The 25,503-nt window shown below is 38.1% G+C and overlaps 1 protein-coding gene across 3 annotated transcripts in view; it reads right to left on the bottom strand.

The window, feature by feature from the left end:
* The window catches only part of MAP4K5 (mitogen-activated protein kinase kinase kinase kinase 5), a 498,289-nt gene that overhangs the window by 108,408 nt on the left and 364,378 nt on the right, over nt 1-25,503 (bottom strand). For all 3 annotated transcript variants that reach the window (XM_053697647.1, XM_053697646.1, XM_053697645.1), the window contains exons 18-21: nt 21,452-21,543; nt 5,547-5,588; nt 3,734-3,818; nt 2,376-2,455 (exon numbers count right to left, since the gene is read on the bottom strand). In XM_053697647.1, the coding sequence (XP_053553622.1) occupies nt 2,376-2,455; nt 3,734-3,818; nt 5,547-5,588; nt 21,452-21,543 (299 nt within the window). The remainder of the gene's footprint in view (nt 1-2,375; nt 2,456-3,733; nt 3,819-5,546; nt 5,589-21,451; nt 21,544-25,503) is intronic.

Below are 25,503 nucleotides of genomic sequence, written 5' to 3' on the forward strand. Positions count from 1 at the left end.
ACACATTAGAAAGTTGCTCAAATTAATATATATTTTAAAGAAAAGCCTGTGATGTAATGAAACAGTTTTATTATTCAATGCGCATTATATAGAACATAAATCCATAATCTTACAAGAATCTTTTTGCTACGCAGTATCATATAGCAAAATGTAGCATTGGGCAAGAACTCTCAATGCGCTCACACAACCAGATCATGGTCAATCACCCCAAACAAGTGAGTGTGGGGATGATTTATCTCACCATCTATGAGATGGTGGAGAGGCATAAATAGCAGTTTCTGCTTCTTAAATTTGTGGTTGTCAGCTCGGTCATGTGAGTATGCGCAGCAAAGCCTAAATCTGATTGTATAAAAAAAATGCATGTCGTAATTATAGACTGAAAAGATACACTACACTATAGGTAAATGGAGACTGGTCCTCTAAGCAGTGGCGTCACTATGGTTGGTGTCACCCGGTGCGGTAAGTTATGGTGTCACCCCCCCCCCCGAAAGCAGACACACACAAAAACACAGGCAAACACACATACAAACACTCAGACACACTTAAAACATACTCAGATGCACACACAAACACTCGGAAACACACTCAGACACACACACAAAAACACACACACAAAAACACTGAGACACACACACACACAAAAACACTGAGACACACACACACACAAAAACACTGAGACACACACACAAAAACACTGAGACACACGAACACACAAACAAAAACACTCAGACACACACACACAAAAACTCAGACACACACATACAAAATATGTAAACTGCACTGCATTAATTATAAAGCGCATGCCTAGAGCTGCTCCCTGGCTCAGCAGAGCATCAAATGAAAGATAAACAGAGCACTCTAAAAATAAATCACTAAAGAAAAGTTTTAGGTGCGCAAACTATGAAAATTCTGCTCTCTGACTCTGTTCCAAACCTGTCAGTGCACAGCCCCGGGCCGCGTGCCTACCGCTTCTTATGGCCAATCACCTCTGCACTCTGCCCACCCCCAGACCCCCGCCCGCCCTCCTACCTGTTCAGTGTGCACTTAGTGTACCGTAATCGTAATGGTCTGGTGGGCATCATACGTGGCTCCTTCACTTTAAAGACAGTGTCAAACAGTCATGCGGTCAGGTGCCAGGCATCCCCTCATGATTTGCCAGTTCCCGTTTAGAGAGACAGCACAGCAGTGAGTGACTCCACTGCTCCACATGTCACTGAGCAGCGCCCACGGCATACCCACAACATTCATAGCGAAATTGGGCACGGGAGAAGCAAAGTACAAACAAGCAAAAGCAGCCGGGGAAACTATTTGTTGAGATTGCAGCACTGGCTCAAGGGGCAAAAAAATTGTGTGTCTACAACTTCCCCAGTCCCACCAATGTTCACAAATGCCAGCCCCTCTAATAAAAAAAAAATCTATGCATCTCAACATTGTATTTCTTTGAATTTCAATACAAATTTAAAAAAAAAAAAAAAAAAAAAAATTTTTTTTTTTTTTTGGTGTCACCCCCTGGAGGGTGTCACCCGGGTGCGGCCCGCCCCCCCCGCCCCCCCCTAGTGACGCCACTGCCTCTAAGCCCAACAACAAATAAAACTGTAAAAAAAGGAGAATGTTCCAAATCCCTTAGCAAAACTTTGTGAGGCTGACACTCGGGTTGATTAAAAGAAATAATCTTTATTAGAATGATCCATAGGTATACAGCTGGACACCAAGGGTAAAAACAAAGTGAAACAAAGTTTGACCGGTTTCGGTCAACAGACCGTAGTCATAAACTATGGATTTTGAAATTTGCACTTGCAGATGGGATTAAGAAAAAAAATTCTGTACCGTTTAAAGAAAAGCTGCCTTTAGGGGTGACAAATTACTCAAAATTATCAATTTTTAACAACGTGACAGTATATGTTATATGCAAGTTAATTCCAATAGATTCCTTTACAAATGAAATATGTAATACCTCTTTAAATATACAATCCAACTGCATTTTATATTTAATTTAGCTCCTAATTTGTAGATACCCCTATAGGTCACCATAATTTTTATCATAATCATTAAGTTGTTTGAGTAAAGCTAATGTGCATTTAATGGAATTAATCTAATTGGGTCAAGCAGTCACCTTCAGTTTTGGCTGAACTGCTCAGTGCTGATTATATGGAAAAAAACAAAAAACTGCGGGCATGAGGTCAGACAGGGGAACCTACAAAAAAAGACTTCAAAGGTAAAATTACCTACACATAAATATATGTTACTGTGATTTTGAATTCTATTTACAAAGGCATTACAAAGCAAACGTCTGCTTGTACACTAAGCCAGAAAATAGTCAAATTAATAGGCTATAATCAGTCTGATATTTTGTGGCTGATAAAGTACTATGTTACCTGCTCCATTGTGGTTTCATGAAGTTCATTCAGATTCAAGGTGTAAATTCCATCCTCTGTGCCAAATATGATATACTGATCTGCAATAATCACAAGAGACAAACTTTCAATAGAACTACAATTGAATTCTAGTCTGTTCATGACTTGTAACATTAGCACCACAAATTAGAAATACAAGCGGCTTTATTTAGATAATTGCTGAACAATTACACCTTATTTACCAGTGTGGCAAGAATAACCAATGTATAATGGTAGAACAAGTGTTGGAAAGTAATGAATGCTAATCAGAAATTACAAACAGCTCATACCCCTTAGTTACAGTCTGAGACATATAAGGACAACCCTGCAATATAAGGTCTATTTAGATAAAGACTAACAGTAAATTGACACTGTGAAGAAACATTCTTTAAAGGTAGAGCCTACTATTTTAAAAAAACTTTTAAATTTACTTCTATTGTCTAATTTGCTTAGTTTCTTGGTATCATTTGTCTAAAAGCATACCTAGGTAGGTGCAGGAACAGCAACACACTACTGGGAACTAGCTGCTAATTGGTGGCTGCCTCTTGTCATTGGTTCAGATGATGTGTTCAGCTAGCTCCCAATTAGTACATTGCTTCTTCTACAACAAAAGATATCAAGAGACTAAAGCAAATTTGATAATAGAAGTAAATTTGAAAATTTTAAATTGTACGTTCTATCTGTATCATGAAAGAAAATGTTTGGGTTTCTTGTCCCTTTAGGTTGTATATAAAAATCTCACACAAAACTGTGTCTGAACTGTGGTATAGTGCGGACTCCTGGTACCACAAAATGTGGGTACTTCAATATTAAAAAAATAATAGGGCACATTGATACAGCAGCCTTTAATAACTCCTGATCACCACAACTGCGTGTACAGAAGTGCTTGTTCTTGCTGTGAGGAAAGGTTTGTGGAGAGTAAACATCTAATGACAGCACTGTACATCACAGATGACTACACAAGTATGCGCCCTTTAATATGACATAGTTATCAGCATTCGTGTTGCTATTAATGCCATCACTGGCATTGCGTGGAGCTGTGATAAATGATTAGATGTCTCTTTTGAGGGGACTTTTATTTTATTTTTGTATACATTTTGATGGGTAGGATATCCTACAAAATGATTGCATCCTTTTGAAATGAGTTTGTTAATAAACAATCTTTGAAGAATGTATTTACGATGCCAATATGATGTATTAGTATAGTATTATTCTGTATGCACCAATCCAGACTTGTGTTTTGTTATTGTCAAATCCTCACTGCTCTTTGACATGTGTATTGTGCTGCTATGTACTCAGATATAAAATTGTTTTAAACCATGTCAGGGGCAAATTGTTACCTTTGGTATCTGGATGTATCCAAGAAGTTGCACAGTTGATCTTTAGAGGACAACCATCAAACACTTTGGAAAAGCATGCTCCCATCTGTAAGTTACACAGCATACAAATTTATTTCACTCTTACTAAAAACAACAGTATACAAAGTAGCCAACAATATGTTCTAATTAGGCATGTGCAATGGACAGCTAACGAAGCAGCTGAATACAGATGTCTAGCTCAAACTGTATCCAGTAATGCAATGTGTAGAGAAATTCTAAAACATTACTACATAGGGCAGTGATGGACAGCTTCCCAACAACTGGGGGCGTAGATCAGTATTTTAGAAGCCCTAAAGTGATGGTAAATCCTAGCGTTTGTGAAACACTAGGATTTACCAGTGCAACAAATTGAGACTTTTAGTCATGTAGTATAAAATACTTCATGCTGAAAGTTCCTTTATTTGTCTGCAGCGTTTGTCAAGCTGAGCGACTTAGGCCGCCCGCCACAGAACGCTATTTTTTCAATGAGGCGACGTTTCCACCTCTAAGCCAATAGCCGTGAAGGCCAGCTGGCATTATGCTGGATATAGCTAGCAAGCAATTGGCTAAGATCACCTCACTGCAAAATAGAGTCCTGCTGTGGGCGGCCTGAGTCGCTGAGCACGGCGAACGATGCAGACAAATAAAGGAACTTTTTTTATACTTCATGACAAAGTCTCCTTTATTTGTTGCACTGGTAAATCCTGGTAAATCCTAGCATTTAAAAAATGCTAGGATTTACCATCACTTTAATTTAAGGGCTGCATATAAATGTATGGATATTAAACATATTTCCTAAAAATGTCCAGTGGCACAGGGCCAGGTTTAGGCAAGTTTGCAGAATGCTGTTCTTAACCCCAGAGGACTTTAGAGAGTTATGGTCATCCAAGAGTACACGTTTTAGTCCCAAATTTTCCTGGAGCCCCAAAACCTACAGAAAATATTGGTAGCTCTGCTTTTTCTTGTGGGTTGCATAAACTATTGTAGAGGGCTGAATGTAGCCCTTGGGCCTCCACTTAGCCATCCCCGACATAAGGGAATAGCCACAACCCTGCAGTACATGTTCACCTACTCTTTATATGTAACTGATGACATTGTGGAAGACACAAAAATCATGATTTAATTATTTCCACCTTTACAAGAACAATAATAGAGCAGATCAACATAAAGACCTATGCTCAGAATTTGTCCAAAGATTTGCCCCCAAATTTGCCCGTACTGTTATCTATATACATTTTAGTATCTATATATTTTAGGGTTCTTCCACTTCATTGGGAGGAGCTGACACTTAAATGGTATCAATGGAAATATGTATAGTCTCTTGTACATGACACACGTTGCTATGAAATCCTATTAAAAAACACTTCTCATGGAAGGGTAACTATCTGGAAAGCTTAAGAAAAGCAACAGCTCAACTATGATGACAAATTGTTAAAAAGGACTCATTCTTGCCTCATTCTATGGATATCTGAATAATAAAAGTTTAATTTTCACTTTAACTTTCCTTAAACCACACTGTTAAAATCCTCATTCTGTATGGTCTAGAAATAAACCTTTTTTTTTTCTTCTCAAATATCGTTTTCATTTCTCATTTCTTTCAAGTGTTCTTACAACATGCCAGTTTCTAATTGAATTGTGTGTGCTTGGATGTTAATACTGGACAGTGGTGTACGGATATGCTAGGGAGTGTTTGTATCCAAGAGGCGTGTAAAATAAATTATGGATAGGATACATTGCCTCACAGTTTATAATGTACAGTATATAATGTCGAAATGTACAAAAATTACTTTCTTACCAGAACCTTTGGTGTAGAAGGCAATCCATTTATAGCTGGTTTCTAGAGGAGATACACAAGAGAAAACCAATTTGTTTTAAGAATGCTACTTGTTTCTTACATTTTTGAAACTTCAATGTATTGTTTTTATACACACAACCTTGACTGGTTTTCAAAAAAGAATAAAAACATAATTTATGTAAGAACTTACCTGATAAATTAATTTCTTTCATATTGGCAAGAGTCCATGAGCTAGTGACGTATGGAATATATATTCCTACCAGGAGGGGCAATGTTTACCAAACCTCAAAATGCCTATAAATACACCCCTCACCACACCCACAATTCAGTTTAACGAATAGCCAAGTAATGAGGTGTGAAAAAAAGGAGTAAAAAAAGCATACAAAAAGAGGAACTGGAATATAATTGTGCTTTTAAACAAAAAATCAAAACCACCATTAAAAAGGGTGGGCCTCATGGACTCTTGCCAATATGAAAGAAATTAATTTATCAGGTAAGTTCTTACATAAATTATCTTTTCTTTCATGTAATTGGCAAGAGTCCATGAGCTAGTGACGTATGGGATAGAAATACACAAGATGTGGAAGACCACAGAAGAGTCACTAGAGAGGGAGGGATAAAATAAAAACAGCTATTTCCGCTGAGAAATTAAATCCAAACAAAAATAAGTATTTCTTATGAATCGCAAGAAAAAAACTTCAATCATAAGCAGAAGAATCAAACTGAGACAGCTGCCTGAAGAACTTTCCTACCAAAGACTGCTTCAGAAGAAGCAAATACATAAAAATTTTAAAATTTAGTAAATGTATGCAAAGAAGACCAAGTTGCTGCTTTGCAAATCTGATCCACCGAAGCTTCATTCTTAAAAGCCCAAGAAGTGGCAACTGATCTAGTAGAATGAGCTGTGATCCTCTGAGGCGGAGATTGCCCCGCCGCCAAATAAGCTTTGTGAATCAAAAGCTTTAACCAAGATGCCAGAGAAATGGCAGAGGCTTTTTGACCTTTCCTGGAACCAGAAAAAACAACAAATAGACTAGAAGTCTTTCTGAAATCCTTAGTAGCTTCAACATAGTATTTCATAGCTCTTACAACATCCAAAGAATGTAAATATCTTTCAAGAGCATTCTTAAGATTAGGACACAAGGAAGGAACATCAATTTCCCTACTAATGTTGTTAAAATTCACAACTTTAGGCAAAAATTTAAATGTAGTCCGCAAAACAGCTTTATCCTGATGGAAAATCAGAAAAGGAGACTCACAAGAGAGCAGACAATTCGGAAACTCTTCTAGCTGAAGAGATAGCCAAAAGGAACAACACTTAGAAGTAGTTTAATATCCAAAGAATGCATAGGCTCAAAAGGAGGAGCCTGCAAAGCCTTCAAAACCAAATTAAGACTAAAAGGAGGAGAGATTGGATTTAATAACAGGCTTGATACGAACCAAAGCCTAAACAAAACAGTGAATATCATGAAGCTTAGCAATATTTCTATGAAATAAAACAGAAAGAGCAGAGATTTGTCCCTTCAAAGTACTTGCAGACAAACCTTTATCCAAACCATCCTGAAGAAACTGTAGAATTCTAGGAATTCTAAAAGAGATTTTATGAGAAGAACACCATGAAATATAGGATTTTCAAACCCGATAATACTTTTTCCTTGAAACAGACTTACGAGCCTGTAGCATAGTATTAGTCACTGAGTCAGAGAAACCTCTATAACTAAGCGTTCAATTTCCATACCTTCAAATTTAGCGATTTGAGACCCTGATGGAAAAACAGCCCTTGAGACAGAATGTCTGGTCTCAAAGGAAGTGGCCAAGGTTGGCAACTTGACATCCGGACAAGATCCGCAAACCAAAATCTGTGAGGCCATGCTGGTGCTATCAGAAATACATGCAATTGTTCCATTATGATCTTGGAGATCACCCTTGGAAGAAGAACTAGAGGCGGAAAAATATAAGCAGGTTGGTAAAACCAAGGACCTGCTAACACATCCACCATCTCCGCCTGAGGATCCCTGGACCTGGAAAGGTACCTGGGAAGTTTCTTGTTTAGATAGGAAGCCATCAGATCTATTTCTGAAAGACCCCACATCTGTACAATCTGACAAAATACATCTGTATGGAGAGACCACTCCCCCGGATGTAAAGTCTGACGGCAGAGATAATTCGCTCCCCAATTGTCTACACCTGGGATATGTATCGCAGAAATTAGAAAGGAGTAGGATTCCGCCCAAGAAAGTATCCAAGATACTTCTTTCACAGCTAATGGACTGCGAGTCCCACCCTGATGATTGACATATGCCACAGTTGTGATATTGTCTGTCTTAAAACAAATGAATGGTTCTCTCTTTAACAGAGGCCAAGCTTGAAGAGCCCTGAAAATAGCACAGAGTTCTAAAATATTGATTGGTAACCTCACCTCTTGAGGATTCCATACCCCTTGTGCTGTCAGAGCCCTCCGAAAGCTCCCCAACCTGAAAGACTTGCATCTGTAGAGACTACAATCCAGGAAGAACAAACAAAAGAGGCCCCTTGAACAATACGATGATGGTCTAACCACCAAGTCAGAGTGATTTGAGTGTTGGGATTTAAGAATATCAATTGTGATATCCAAGTATAATCCCTGCACCGTTGATTCAGCATACAAAGCTGCAGAGGTCGCGTCAAATGCTGCAGTCATGAGACCTAAAACTTCCATGCACATAGCCACTAAAGGGAATGATCAAGACTGAAGGTTTAGACAGGCTGAAACCAATTTCATTCGTCTCTTGTCTATCTGAATCTATCTGGAAACCTAAAAAGTTGACCCTTTTCTGAGGAATCAAGAAACTCTTTGGTAAATTGATCCTCCAACCATGTCTTTGAAAAAACCACACAAGTTGATTTGTGTGAGATTCTGCTAAATGTAAAGACTGAGCTAGTACTAAGATATCGTCCAAATAAGGAAACACCCCAATATCCTGCTTTCTGATTACAGATAGAAGGGCACCGAGAAACTTCGAAAAGATTCTTGGAGCTGTCCCTAGGCCAAATGGAAGAGCGACAAATTGGTAATGCTTGTCTAGAAAAGAGAATCTCAGAAACCGATAGTGGTCTGGATGTATCGGAATGTGAAGATATGCATCCTGTAAGTCTATTGTGGACATATAACAACATTGCTGAATAAAAGGCAGAATAGTCTTTATAGTCACCATCTTGAAAGTTGGGACCCTTATAAAATGATTCAAAAACTTCAGATCCAGAACTGGTCTGAATGAATTTTCTTTCTTTGGGACAAGGAATAGATTTGAATAAAACCCCAGACCCTGTTCCTGAAGCGGATCTGGTATAATTACCCTTGAAAGCTCCAGATCTGAAATACACTTCAGAAAAGCCTGAGCTTTCACAGGATTTGTTGAAACGTGAGAGAGAAAGAATCTTCTCACAGGAGGCCTTACGCTGAAACCTATTGAATACCCTTGAGAGACAATGCTCTGAATCTACTGATTTTTAACAGAATCTGCCCAAATGTCTTGAAATTATTTCAAGCTGCCCCCCACCAGCTGAACTGGATTGAGGGCCACACCTTCATGCAGACTTGGGGGCTGGCTTTGGTTTCTTAAAAGGCTTGGATTTATTCCAACTTGAAGATGGCTTCCAATTGGAACCAGAGTCTTTAGGGGAAGGAGTGGTTTTCTGTTCTCTATTCCGACAAAAGGAACGAAAACTATTAGAAGCTTTAGATTTACCCTTAGATTTTTTTATCTTGAGGCAAAAAAAAAACTCCCTTCCCCCCAGTGATAGTGGAAATAATAGAATCCAACTGGGAACCAAATAAATTATTACCCTGGGAAGATAGAGATAGTAATCTAGATTTAGATACCATGTCAGTATTCCATGATTTGAGCCATAAAGCTCTTCTAGCTAAAATAGCTAAAGACATATATTTAACATTAATTTTGATGATATAAAAAATAGCATCACATTTAAAATGATTAACATGTTGAAGCAAACGAACAATGCTAGGCAAATCAGGATCAGTTTCCTGTTGTGCTAAGCTATCCAACCAAAAAGTTGATGCAGCCGCAACATCAGCCATAGAAATAGCAGGCCTGAGAATATAGCCTGAATGTAAATAAGCTTTCCTTAGATAAGATTCAATTTTCCTATCTAAAGGATCCTTAAAAGAAGTACTATCTTCCATAGGAATTGTAGTATGCTTGGCAATAGTAGAAATAGACCCTTCAACCTTAGGGACTTTTCCCCAAAACTCTAATTTAGTCACTGGCAAAAGGTACAACCTTTTAAACCTAGAAGAAGGAATACAAGAAGCACCAGGCTTATTACATTCATTAGCAATCACATCAGAAATAGCATCAGGAACAGGGAAAACCTCAGGAGTAATCACAGGAGGTTTATAAAGAGAATTTAAATGTTTACTGGTTTTGTTATCAAGAGGACCAGACTCCTCAATATCCAAAGTAACCAACACTTCTTTCAACAAAGACAGAATATACTCAATCTTAAAGAGATAAAAAGATTTATAAATGTCAATGTCTGAGGTAGGATCTTCTGAACCAGAGAGATCCTCATCAGAGGAGGATATTTCAGTATGTTGTCTGTCATTACAAAATTAATCAGTTTTATGAGAAGTTTTAAAAGACCTTTTACGTTTATTATAAGGCGGAATAGCAGACATAGCCTTCTGTATTGCATCAGCAATATCTTTTTTCATATCAACAGGGATATCATGTACATTAGATGTTGAGGGAACAACAAATACTGTACAAGTACTGATAGAAACTTTTTCGGCATGCAAAAGCTTATCATGACAACCGTTACATACTACAGCCGGAGATATAATCTCAGCTAACTTACAACAGATACAATTAGCTTTGGTAGAACTGTGTTCAGGCAGCATGGTTCCTACAGTAGCTTCTGAGACAGGATCAGATTGAGACATCTTGCAAAATGTAAAAGAAAAAATAACATTTAGACAAAATATTCAATTTCCTCATATAACAGTTTCAGGAATGGGAAAAAAAGCAAACAGCATAGCCTTCTGAGCATTAAGAAGGCAAGAAGCATATAGGAAGTGGACTAAAATAAAACCACATTTTTTTGGCGCCAAGTATGACGCACAACGCAAAATGAAGTTGGAAATTTTTTTGGCCGCCAACATCCGGAAATGACGCAACTCACATCATAACAGATGCAACTTTGTGCCAAACAACCTGGCATCAACTAAGACGCAGGAAATGATGAACTTGCGTCATTATAGACGAACATTCGCGGCAAAAAATTCTCCAAGAATGACGCAATAAATTACAGCATTTTGCGACCTCGAGCCTAATTTTGCCCACGAAATTAAAGAAAAACAAGTCAATTTAGAATGGATGCTTTATTAAAGAAGGATACTCGAATTGAATTGGACATTAAAAGTTTTACAATGTATCAGAAAGCACAACGTATTCCACGTGGGTTACGAATTAGAAAGTTTCCTTCCTTCCAAGTCACTAATCAAGTGTTTATAGATAAATGGAATAATATTTTAACAACATGCTCTTTAGCACTTATTGATCTTCTTATTGAATACAAAAAGGCTACAAGACAAGAACTGATCAATGACAAGTTAAAATTACAGTCTTATTTACGTCCACTTAGTGAAAATCCTGATTTTGCTAAATATGACACCAAGCTTAAAAAAGTCATCACTGAATTTAAAAGGGATCTTTGGCAATTCAAGAAACAGAAAATCCTACGGGATAAGCAGGACTATGAGCTTAATAAAGTTTATAAATGGACTGTGTCAGATTTTAGAAGAAGATACAGAAAGACCAATAAAAGTCAGAGTACTGAACATAAACAAGTAAGATTCGCAGAGACTGATACGGAATATGACTATGACTCCTCTGATGTAGAGGCTATGGGTTCTGCCTCAATACCTATAGCAGGAACTGGTTCTTTTTCTCTAGACACACAGGATGATATGCCCACTCTAACCATGCCACAGTCAAAAAACGAGTGGGGCCCCCAGAAGTCTTATGTAAGACTAAAAAAATACGTAGAGGGGGCCGCGGAAGGTTTGGCTCAAGAAACAGAGAAAGCAAAACTGACACCGCTACCACGGCGGTATCCGCAGAGAAAGAAAGCCACTCATTATCAAAAATATGCTTAAACACTAGTAATGTGATTAATCTTTCTTCCTTTGAGTTGACAACCACACAAATTGAAGTATTGTCTTTGGGTTTAGGATTCTCTCCTACCTCACACTTTAAGTTATTTGACACCATTGTAGACCTGAATCGTTTTGTAAGGTCCATTGTTTTGAAGAAACACTTTTTAGGGTCATCTACTCAGGGTGTGAGGGTAACAGTACTGGTAAAAGAAAATCTGTTTTTTATTTTTCTGATGAATGTTCAATTTTTGATCTTTTAGCACTTGACAGAGAAAATCTTAATTTTAGTCCACAGGTCTTAGGGGAAGAACAGGATATTACAAAACTAAAGAAAAAATCAAAATTTTATCCTGTCCAGGCTAGATCAAGTGCTATTGAAGTTTTTCAAAAAACAGTTGAACAGGGATTGAGAAAACTATCTGTTAGAGACTCCCCGTCTCAATTTGATAATCTATCTAAAGTGCAACATTTAGCCATTAAACAGCTAAGAGATAATCATGATTTGGTTATATGCAACTCTGATAAGGGGGGTAAAGTGGTTGTGTTGGACCGTGAGGCATATCTCAGAGGCATTTAGGCAGCTACTTGATGCTACTGTATATGAGAAACTCAAATCTAACCGTTTTCTTTTATAAAGCTGAATTGCGAAAATTACTTGAGAAAGCTTTACAAGAGGGATTGATAAAACAATCCAATTTTGAGTTTCTATACAGTGAGCACCCTGTTATGGCCATATTTCATTATCTGCCGAAAGTTCACAAACACGCCACTAACCCCCCTGGCAGACCCATCGTGGCCGGGATTGGCTCTTTGAATGAGCCTCTCTCAGAATTGATTGATGGTTATCTTCAACAATTTGTTTTGAATTTATCAGGGTACATAAGGGACACGTCAGATGTAATTAGACAATTGGAAAGCCTTGAATGGCGTGAGGAATACATTTTTGTCACGATTGACGTAGTCTCATTGTATACCTGTATTCCTCATGACAAGGGAATCCAGGCAATCACATTTTTCTTGGATCATTTTTCCAATTATGATGAGGCATTGAAATTGTTCATTAAGAATTCGGTGGAGTATTTACTCAATCATAATTTCATTTTGTTTGAGGGGGCTTTCTATCTCCAGAGGCGTGGGACAGCGATGGGGGCTAAGTTTGCCCCCTCTTACGCCAACCTTTACATGGGTTGGTGGGAGCTGTCTCACGTCTATGGAGATGGAAACCCCTTCAGACAATACATTCATTATTACGGTCATTATATTGACGACGTTTTATTAATTTGGAAGGGTCCTGAAACTCTTCTTGAACAGTTTCTTTTGTATCTCCAAGACAATTTTCTAAACCTCCAATTTACAATGGAGGCCAATAAATCTTCGATTTCTTTTTTGGATATCGAATTGTGTTCTAACTTGGAGACTATGAGCATTGACATTGAATTGTTTAGAAAGCCAAGTGCAGGAAATACCATTCTTGATGCCCGGTCATGCCATCCTAAACACACTATCAATTCCATTCCTAAGAGCCAGTATATAAGGGTTAAACGAAATTGCAGTAACCCTAAGAGTTATCTAAAACATTCTCATGATTTAACTGTTCGATTAATTGAAAGAGGGTACTCTGAGACAGTTCTGGAACAGATTAAACAAGAGGTTGACCAAGTGGAAAGAAAAGATCTTTTTCAGTCTGATATTTCCAAAAGACAGTAGATCTAATAAGCTTAAGTTTATTACAGCATACAGTGTTGAATATGGCAAAATATGCGATATCGTGCGTAAGGCTCTTCCTATTCTAAATACTGATGATAGTCTTAAGAGTATATTAGAGGAGGGTACGTGTTTCGTATCACGTAAGGCACAAACGTTGGGGAATTTACTATCCCCATCCATGTTGCCTAAAGTACCTTTGAAAACTAATTGGCTTTCTATTAAACCAGGATTTTTCAAATGTGGCAGCAGGAGGTGTAAGTCTTGTTCCTATGCCACTTTTGGAACTACTTTTGTGTCCACTGCCACTAATAAATCTTTTCAGATCAGAGAACATATGACATGTAATTCTTGTTATGTGGTTTATCTACTGACGTGCAAGGGATGTTTCAGGCAATACGTAGGTCAGACGACCCGTGCCATGAAAGATCGTTTTCTGGAGCATTTACGCTCCATTGAAGACCCGGAGTCTACTACTCCAGTATCCCTGCATTTCAAGAGACATCATAACTCTGACAGTTCTTTGTTGTCTTTTCAGGCTATCCAAATGATTCCAAGACACCCAAGAGGAGGTAATCGAGGTCTTATCCTCAGTAAAAGAGAGGTGTTTTGGATTTTTCATTTGGATACCCGTTTACCCACTGGGTTAAACTCAGAGTGGGATGTTAAATTATATGTAGATCAGTAATAACAATAATATTCATAATAATTTAACACTAATATATAACCAGTCTACTAATAATATTAATATTATTACTTAGTATTACACTGTCACTTTAAATCTTGTTGGCAAATATCTGTTGTTATAATTTATTCTTTATTTTTATTTTTAATTTATTTTTCTTTTTAGTTTCATTATCCCATATTGAACAGGTTACTGGTATTTTAATTTTATACACTGATGTAGTGTGTTTTTTGTTTATTTAATGATAACAAATTTTCAATGTTTGTATCCTGTATACCTGTCAATGTATTTTTGTAATGTGCTATAATACATCCCCCTTTTTACTGCATACCCACTCTTCAAAGCCACTCCTAAGTCCTATTTTCATTGGACATGTAATTAAATGGGAGTTCCTCCTGCATTAATATAAGGTGTTTTTCAGTGGGTAAGCAGTATGGTCACTGAGGAATATGTGATTTATTTGCTTGGAAACGCGTCTGACCTGTTTGAACCTTTAACCGGTGGAACCTGCCACCATACACTATTTGCCATGTAATGTAATGTTTCCTGAATATACATTGCATTAAATTTGCTGCATTACCAAGTTCCGTGTGCCTCTTGTCTCTATGTGCCGGGTGCGCTGACTACTTGTGTCTATTCAATTTGAAAAAGAGACTATTCCCCAGGTAAGAAAAACTTCCTAAAACATGATTCCCATACTGAAACTGACTGCAAAAATACATAGACCTGACTCATGGCAAATATAAGTAAAATACATATATGTAAAACTTTATATTAATACATAAGTGCCAAACCGTAGCCGAGAGTGTCTTAAATAATGATACACACTTCCCGAAAGACACCCATCCGCAGATAGCCAAACCAGTATTGAAAACTATCAGCAGAGGTAATAGTATATAAGAGTATATCGTCGATCTGAAAAACATAATTTATGTAAGAACTTACCTGATAAATTCATTTCTTTCATATTGGCAAGAGTCCATGAGCTAGTGACGTATGGGATATACATTCCTACCAGGAGGGGCAAAGTTTCCCAAACCTCAAAATGCCTATAAATACACCCCCCACCACACCCACAATTCAGTTTAACGAATAGCCAAGAAGTGGGGTGATAAGAAAGGAGCAAAAGCATCAACAAGGAATTGGAATAATTGTGCTTTATTAAAAAAAAAATCATAACCACCACAAAAAGGGTGGGCCTCAAGGACTCTTGCCAATATGAAAGAAATGAATTTATCAGGTAAGTTCTTACATAAATTATGTTTTCTTTCATGTAATTGGCAAGAGTCCATGAGCTAGTGACGTATGGGATAGCAAATACCCAAGATGTGGAACTCCACGCAAGAGTCATTAGAGAGGGAGGGATAAAAATAAAGACAGCCAATTCCGGTGAAAAAATAATCTACAACCCAAATCAAAAAGTTTTAATCTTATAATGAAAAAAACGGAAATTATAAGCAGAAGAATCAAACTGAAACAGCTGCCTGAAGAACTTTTCTACCAAAAACTGCTTCTGAAGAAGAGAAAACATCAAAATGGTAGAATTTAGTAAAAGTATGCAAAGAAGACCAAGTTCCTGCTTTGCAAATCTGATCAACAGAAGCTTCATTCTTAAAAGCCCAGGAAGTAGAAACTGACCTGGTAGAATGAGCCGTTATCATCTGAGACGGGGATTTACCCGACTCCAAATAAGCATGATGAATCAAAAGCTTTAACCAAGAAGCCAAATAAATGGCAGAAGCTTTCTGACCTTTCCTAGAACCAGAAAAGATAACAAATAGACTAGAAGTCTTTCTGAAATCTTTAGTAGCTTCAACATAATATTTCAAAGCTCTTACCACATCCAAAGAATGCAAAGATCTTTCCAAAGAATTCTTAGGTTTAGGACACAACGAAGGGACAGCAATTTCTCTACTAATGTTGTTGGAATTCACAACCTTAGGTAAAAATTTAAATGAAGTCTGCAAAACCGCCTTATCCTGATGAAAAATCAGAAAAGGAGACTCACAAGAAAGAGCAGATAATTCAGAAACTCTTCTAGCAGAAGAGATAGAGAAAAGAAACAATACTTTCCAAGAAAGTAATTTAATGTCAAGAGAATGCATAGGCTCAAACGGAGGAGCCTGTAATGCTCTCAAAACCAAATTAAGACTCCAAGGAGGAGAGATTGACTTAATGACAGGCATGATATGAACCAAAGCCTGTACAAAACATCGAATGTCAGGAAGATTAGCAATTTTTCTGTGAAACAAAACAGAAAGAGCAGAGATTTGTCTTTTCAAGGAACTTGCATACAAACCCTTACAAACCAACCTGAAGAAACTGTAAAATTCTAGGAATTCTAAAAGAATGCCAAGAGAACTTATGAGAAGAACACCATGAAATGTAAGTCTTCCAAACTCGGTAATAAATCTTTCTAGATACAGATTTACGAGCCTGCCACATAGTATTGATCACTGAGTCAGAGAAACCTCTATGACTAAGCACTAAGCGTTCAATCTCCATATCTTCAAATTTAATGATTTGAGATCCTGATGGAAAAACGGGCCTTGAGATAAAAGGTCTGGCCTTAACGCAACTGGACATCTGAACAAGATTCGCATACCAAAACCTGTGTGGCCATGCTGGAGCCACCAGCAGTACAAATGAACGCTCCATTATGATTTTGGAAATCACTCTTGGAAGAAGAACTAGATGCGGAAAGATATAAGCAGGATAAGTCCAAGGAAGTAACAATGCATCCACTGCTTCCGTCTGAGGATCCCTGGACCTGGACAGGTACCTGGGAAGTTTCCTGTTTAAATGAGAAGCCATCAGATCTATTTCTGGAAGCCCCCATATCTGAACAATCTGAAGAAACATATCTGGGTGAAGAGACCATTCTCCTGGATGTAAAGTCTGGCGACTGAGATAATCCGCTTCCCAATTGTCTATACCTGGGATATGGACCGCGGAGATTAGACAGGAGCTGGATTCTGCCCATGCAAGTATCCGAGATACTTCTTTCATAGCTTGAGGACTGTGAGTCTCACCTTGATGATTGACATACGCCACGGTTGTGACATTGTCTGTCTGAAAACAAATAAACGGTTCTCTCTTCAGAAGAGGCCAGAACTGAAGAGCTCTGAAAATCGCACAGAGTTCCAAAATATTGATTGGTAATCTCGCCTCTTGAGATTTCCAAACTCCCTGCGCTGTCTGAGATCCCCAGACAGCTCCCCAACCTGAAAGACTAGCATCTGTTGAAATCACAGTCCAGGTTGGACGAAGAAAAAAGAGGCCCCCTGAACCAAGCTGTGGTGGTCTAACCACCACGTCAGAGATAGTAGAGTATTGGGATTTAAGGATATCAATTGTGATATCTTTGTATAATCCCTGCACCATAGGTTCAGCATACAAAGCTGAAGAGGTCTCATGTGAAAACGTCCGATGCTGCAGTCATGAGACCTAAAACCTTGATGCACATAGCTACTGAAGGGAATGACTGAGACTGAAGGTTCCGACAAGCTGAAACCAATTTCAGACGTCTTTTGCCTGTTAGAGACAAAGTCATGGATACTGAATCTATTTGGAATCCTAAAAAGGTTACCCTTGTCTGAGGAATCAAGGAACTTTTTGGTAAATTGATCCTCCAACCATGTTTTTGAAGAAACAACACAAGTTGATTTGTGTGAGATTCTGCAGAATGTAAAGATTGAGCAAGTACCAAGATATCGTCCAAATAAGGAAACACCGCAATACCTCGCTCTCTGATTACAGAGAGAAGGGCACAGAGAACCTTTGATTAGATCCTTGGAGCTGTTGCTAGGCCAAAAGGAAGAGCAACAAATTGGTAATGCTTGTCTAGAAAAGAGAATCTCAGGAACTGATAATGATCTGGATGAATTGGAATATGAAGATAAGCATCCTGTAAGTCTATTGTGGTCATATAATGCCCTTGCAGAACAAAAGGCAGAATAGTCCTTATAGTCACCATTTTGAATGTTGGTATTCTTACATAACGATTCAAAATTTTTAGATCCAGAACTGGTCTGAAAGAATTCTCTTTCTTTGGTACAATCAACAGATTTGAATAAAACCCCAGACCCCGTTCCAGATATGGAACTGGCACAATTACCCCGGATGACTCCAGGTCTGAAACACACTTCAGGAAAGCCTGAGCCTTTACTGGGTTCACTGGAATGCATGAGAGAAAGAACCTTCTCACAGGCGGTCTTACCTTGAAACTTATTCTGTACCCATGAGTAACAATGTTCTGAATCCAATGATTTTGAATTGAATTGATCCAAACATCTTTGAAAAATCGTAGTCTGCCCCCTACCAGCTGTGCTGGAATGAGGGCCGCACCTTCATGCGGACTTGGGGGCTGGTTTTGATTTTCTCAAAGGCTTGGATTTATTCCAGACTGGAGAAGGCTTCCAATTGGAAACCGTTCCTTTAGGGGAAGGGTCAGGCTTCTGTTCCTTATTCTGACGAAAGGAACGAAAAAGGTTAGCAGCCCTAAATTTACCCTTAGATTTTTTATCCTGAGGCAAAAAAGCTCCCTTCCCCCCAGTGACAGTTGAAATTATAGAATCCAACTGAGAACCAAACAATTTATTACCTTGGAAAGAAAGAGATAGCAACGTTGACTTAGAAGTCATATCCGCATTCCAAGATTTAAGCCATAAAGCTCTTCTAGCTAAAATAGCTAAAGACATATACCTGACATCAATTCTAATGATATAAAAATGGCATCACAAATGAAATTATTAGAATGTTGAAGTGGCTTAACAATGCTATACACATTATGATCTGGTACTTGTTGCGCTAAAGCCTCCAACCAAAAAGTTGAAGCCGCAGCAACATCAGCCAAAAAAATAGCATGCCTAAGAAGATGACCTGAACATAAATAAGCCTTCCTTAGATAAGATTTAAGCTTCCTATCTAAAGGATCTTTAAAAGAAGTACTATCTGCCGTAGGAATAGTAGTACGCTTAGCAACATCTGAGGCAGAATCTTCTGAACCAGATAGATCCTCATCAGAGATAGATAAATCAGAATGCTGGCGGTCATTTAAAAATTCATCTAATTTATGAGAAGTTTTAAAAGACCTTTTACATTTATTAGAAGGAGGTATAAAAGACAGTGCCTTCTGAATAGAATTAGAAACAAATTCTCTCACATTAACAGGAATATCCTGAACATTAGATGTTGAAGGAACAACAACAAGTAATGGACTACTACTAATGGAAATATTGTCTGCTTTTGAAAGTTTATCATGACAACTAACACAAACTATAGCCGGAGGAACAGTTACCACAAGTTTACAACAAATGCACTTAGCTTTGGTAGAACCGACATCAGGCAGCAGCATTCCAGAAGTAGATTCTGATACAGGGTCAGACTGAGACATCTTGCAATATGTAATAGAAAAAACAACATATAAAGCAAAATTATCAAATTCCTTAAATGACAGTTTCAGGAATGGGAAAAAATGCAAACAGAATAAGCCTCTGGAAACCAGAAGCAAAAAGAAACAAAGACTTAAATAATGTCAATAAAACTGGCACCAAGTATGATGCCCACAATTGACAACATTTTTGGCGCCAAAAACATCTGCAACAAACGCGTGCATCATAGATGACGCAACTACGTGAAAACTCTCGGCGCCAACTAAGACGCCGGAAAAGACGACATTACGTCAACAAACTTAATTCTCGCGCCAAAAAAGTCTCGCGCCAAGAATGACGCGATAAATTATAGCATTTTTTGCTCCCGCGAGCCTAACAGCCCGCAATTTAGAAAGAAAAGTCAATTGAAAAAATTTTCAGGTAAGAATTTTTTTTTTATTCATATGCATTTCCCAAAATGAAACCGACAGTAAGAAGGAAAATATGCTGATTTACCTGAATCATGACAAAAATAAGTATAAAACATATATTTAGACTTACATATAAAGTGCCAAACCATAGCTGAGAGTGTCATAAATAAAATAAGACATACTTACCAAAAGACACTCATCTACATATAGCAGATAGCCAAACCAGTACTGAAACGAGAATCAGCAGAGGTAATGGTATATAAGAGTATATTGTCGATCTGAAAAGGGAGGTAGGAGATGAATCTCTACGACCGAAAACAGAGAACCTATGAAATAGATCCCCGATAGGATGACCATTGCATTCAATAGGCAATACTCCCTTCACATCCCTCTGTCATTCACTGCACTCTGAGAGGAAACCGGGCTTCAGCATGCTGCGAAGCACATATCAACGTAGAAATCTAGCACAAACTTACTTCACCACCTCCATAGGAGGCAAAGTTTGTAAAACTGAATTGTGGGTGTGGTGGGGGTGTATTTATAGGCATTTTGAGGTTTGGGAAACTTTGCCCCTCCTGGTAGGAATGTATATCCCATACGTCACTAGCTCATGGACTCTTGCCAATTACATGAAAGAAAATGAGGTAGTAGATGAATCCCTACGACCGATAACAGAGAACCCTTGAAAAGATTTCCTGTGAGAGAAACTATAAAATCAATAGGCGATACTCTCTTCACATCCCTCTGACAAACACTGTACTCTGAGATGAATTGGGCTTCAATATTCTGAGAAGCGCTTATCATAGAAGAAAAATCAAGCACAAACTTACTTCACTGGCTCCATAGGAGGCAAAGTTTGTAAAAACTGAGTTGTGGGAGGTGTATTTATAGGCATTTTGAGGTTTGGGAAACCCTCCTATACCCTCCTGGTAGGAATGTATATGCCATACATCACTAGCTCATGGACTCTTGCCAATTACATGAAAGAAAGTTTCAACTAGCTACTGAATAAAAATCCCCTACATTTTAGAAAATGGTAGATTAAGTTGAAATCTTTTTTTTAATTATTCTTTTTTTTTTTTTTAAAGATACAGTAGGTAACATTAGAAAACGGTAGCTTAAAAGGGACATGAAACCCAAAATGTTCTTTCAATATTCAGATAATACATGCAATTTTAAACAATTTTTCAATTTACACCTATCTTAGTTGCTTCATTCTCTTATTATCCTTTCTTAAAAAGCATAAATAGGTAGGCTCAGAAGCAGCAACGCACCCTGGGAGCTAGCTGTTGATTGGTGTCTGCGCTTATATGACTTCTCATTGGCTCACCCAATGTGTTCAGCTAGCTCCCAGTAGTTTACTCTGCTCCTTCAACAAAAGATAGAAAGAGAATGAAGTACATTTGATGATAGAAGTAAGTTAGAAAGTGGTTTAAAATGGTAAGATCTAGCTGAACCATAAAATTAATGGGGCGGTTCTTTTAATGATCTGCTTTTTAAAACAACCCAATACATATAAATTAGATAACATGAATGGTGAGAAACCCAATACATACTGGGAAATCTTTTTTGTCTTTCTTCTGTGGCAGCTGAGGTTTTGCTCCTTCTCCAGTTGGGCTGCTAAGTCTATTGGGATTATCCCCATTTCCTAGAGTAGAGATAAATAATGAGGTTCAGAATTTGATCAGGAATAAATTCTGAGGATTCCAGGTAAGTAAAACAAAGATAAATGAAGCCCCACATTACAAGCCAATTGACAAGCAAAGCTCAGTATGCATAGATGGACACTCCCATTATTTATCTCACTGTACCCACCAAGCCTATTGAACAACATTCACACAGGACAGTAGCAGTCAGAAAACATGCAAGCAAGTAGTCAAGTATTATTATCTTCTGTTATTCTAATAAGAAATTTAACAAAAATGTTCTTCTCCGCTTGTCTTTTGGGAGGGGGCACCTAATACATTTTTATATTCTGAAGCACATTTTGCAATCTTTCCTCGTGGACAACTTGACCCATTTGGTTTATGTTTAAATGCCAGGAGGCTTCATTATCTTCAGAAATAGTAATTGCTTATATTGATTGGTTTAATAATTGCATATTTTTCAAAAAATGTCAGAATATGCTGCTACGTTGGGTCAACAATGCAGCTATGTATTTCTTGGTATTGTGATCCTACTAGTATCAAATACAGTGGGAAGAAAGTTTGCAAAATGCTAACTGAACTAAAAATTTAACAAAAAAATAAATATAATTGTTTTGGTCTATGAATGGTAAATTGTGCATACAAATATGTAACCAAATACATTATTTGCCAAAACCCTTTCACCATAATATAGGAGGCTAATAGAAAACAAAGCCGAACAGGTTGAGCAATATAACACACCTGCGTATAGAAGTCCTGCACAGCCTTGTTAATGTGCAGCAGAACAAACTGAAGGAAGCCACTGGAATGCACTAAAGCCAAAATAGTGAGCAGGATGATGCAATACCATAGTATGGAGATGGATAAAATGTAAGTTTCTGTCTCATACACAAAAAGTTTGGAAGTGAAAACAAATAAATATGACTAGCTAGTTTAACTGTGAGGGGTTATGTTCTGAATATATAATAGTAAGGAAACAAGTATGACATAAAATCAGTATTTCTTATAGGATATATCTTAATACAACCTTTTTTTCATGATTCAGATACAACATGCATTATCAAAATGTGCACAATCTTTTTATATGTACTTTCAGGCACTAGCAGTTTCCTGTGTTGACACCTATAATAGCTGCAGTCAATTGATTGCCCATGCTCAATAGAGGACTTATGCTGCAATAACCATGTGGCAGTAGAACTTAATTGATGTTCATGTAGTGACTTCAATGAGAATTTCTATGTGCTCATTTAGCAAGAATATAAGTAAGCCGTTTGCTGTTTTTTAACACTTTTTAGCACTATTCAATATCCCTTTAAGTGTTATTACATTGCCCTTTTATTATGCATATATTGATTATTACAAAAAAGGGAGAGGCGCCAAATAATAGAGCAGTATCGTCTGGGTGTAACAAAGGCACAGTTAGCAGCCCTTCCCCCAAATACACAGACTACTTTTTGTATTTATCACTTTTAGGAGTCCACCCTGGATTATCTTATTGTGAGTGCAGCCTGAACATATCCGAATCACTCTGAACTTATTTGGTATACACAAGCGCACCTCTTATGGGGGACTATTGATCCTGGTTTGTTTGGAATATATTGATTATGCAATTCTACTGTATTTTTTGTTCTTTTATGATATATATATATATATATATATATATATCTGGGGGGGGGGGCGGTTAACCTATTGATTTAAACAAGCAAAGCAAAATTCAAAACCTCTGCATTAAATATGGAATATATATATATATATGCTGATGAAGGGGAAGATATCCCTGAAAACGTTTCATCAATAAACAAGATTTTGTTTTTCACCCTGCAAAAAGACCTGTGAGTGCATTTTTACCGTAAGGAATATATATATATATATATATATATATATATATATATATATATATATATATATATATATATATATATATATAGTTGTTGACCAAAACTGATCCTTGTGAAGTGGGCCTTTTAATGTGATTCTCAGTCCATTTATGCAGAAAACATAATTTATGCTTACCTGATAAATTTATTTCTCTTGTAGTGTATCCAGTCCACGGATCATCCATTACTTGTGGGATATTCTCCTTCCCAACAGGAAGTTGCAAGAGGATCACCCACAGCAGAGCTGCTATATAGCTCCTCCCCTCACTGCCATATCCAGTCATTCGACCGAAACAAGACGAGAAAGGAGAAAACATAGGGTGCAGTGGTGACTGTAGTTTAATTAAAATTTAGACCTGCCTTAAAAGGACAGGGCGGGCCGTGGACTGGATACACTACAAGAGAAATAAATTTATCAGGTAAGCATAAATTATGTTTTCTCTTGTTAAGTGTATCCAGTCCATGGATCATCCATTACTTGTGGGATACCAATACCAAAGCTAAAGTACACGGATGATGGGAGGGACAAGGCAGGAACTTAAATGGAAGGAACCACTGCCTGTAGAACCTTTCTCCCAAAAACAGCCTCCGAAGAAGCAAAAGTGTCAAATTTGTAAAATTTTGAAAAGGTGTGAAGCGAAGACCAAGTCGCAGCCTTGCAAATCTGTTCAACAGAGGCCTCATTTTTAAAGGCCGAGGTGGAAGCCACAGCTCTAGTAGAATGAGCTGTAATCCTTTCAGGGGGCTGCTGTCCAGCAGTCTCATAGGCTAAGCGTATTATGCTCCGAAGCCAAAAGGAGAGAGAGGTTGTCGAAGCTTATTGACCTCTCCTTTGTCCAGAGTAAACGACAAACAGGACAGATGTTTGACGAAAATCTTTAGTAGGCTGTAAGTAAAACTTCAAGGCACGGACTACGTCCAGATTATGCAAAAGACGTTCCTTCTTTGAAGAAGGATTAGGACACAATGATGGAACAACAATCTCTTGATTGATATTCCTGTTAGAAACCACCTTAGGTAAAAACCCAGGTTTGGTACGCAGAACTACCTTGTCTGCATGAAAAATCAGATAAGGAGAATCACAATGTAAGGCAGATAACTCAGAGACTCTTCGAGCCGAGGAAATAGCCATCAAAAACAGAACTTTCCAAGATAAAAGTTTAATATCAATGGAATGAAGGGGTTCAAACGGAACTCCCTGAAGAACTTTAAGAACCAAGTTTAAGCTCCACGGGGGAGCAACAGTTTTAAACACAGGCTTAATCCTAACCAAAGCCTGACAAAATGCCTGGAAGTCTGGAACTTCTGCCAGACGCTTGTGCAAAAGAATAGACAGAGCAGAGATCTGTCCTTTTAAAGAACTAGCTGATAAGCCTTTGTCCAAACCCTCTTGGAGAAAGGACAATATCCTAGGAATCCTAACCTTACTCCATGAGTAACTCTTGGATTCACACCAATAAATATATTTACGCCATATCTTATGGTAGATTTTCCTGGTGACAGGCTTCCGAGCCTGTATTAAGGTATCAATGACTGACTCGGAGAAGCCACACCTTGATAGAATCAAGCGTTCAATCTCCATGCAGTCAGTCTCCGAGAAATTAGATTTGGATTATTGAAATGACCTTGTATTAGAAGGTCCTGCCTCAGAGGCAGAGCCCATGGTGGAAGAGATGACATGTCCACTAGGTCTGCATACCAGGTCCTGCGTGGCCACGCAGGCGCTATCAGAATCACCGATGCTCTCTCCTGTTTGATTTTGGCAATCAGTCGAGGGAGCAGAGGAAACGGTGGAAACACATAGGCCAGGTTGAAGAACCAAGGAGCTGCTAGAGCATCTATCAGCGTTGCTCCTGGGTCCCTGGACCTGGATCCGTAACAAGGAAGCTTGGCGTTCTGGCGAGACGCCATGAGATCCAGTTCTGGTTTGCCCCAACGATGGACCAGTTGAGCAAACACCTCTGGATGGAGTTCCCACTCCCCCGGATGAAAAGTCTGACGACTTAGAAAATCCGCCTCCCAGTTTTCTATGCCTGGGATGTGGATCGCTGACAGGTGGCAAGAGTGAGACTCTGCCCAGCGAAT

Source organism: Bombina bombina, chromosome 1, assembly GCF_027579735.1.
Source record: "Bombina bombina isolate aBomBom1 chromosome 1, aBomBom1.pri, whole genome shotgun sequence".
In the NCBI taxonomy this organism is placed as follows: Eukaryota; Metazoa; Chordata; class Amphibia; order Anura; family Bombinatoridae; genus Bombina; species Bombina bombina.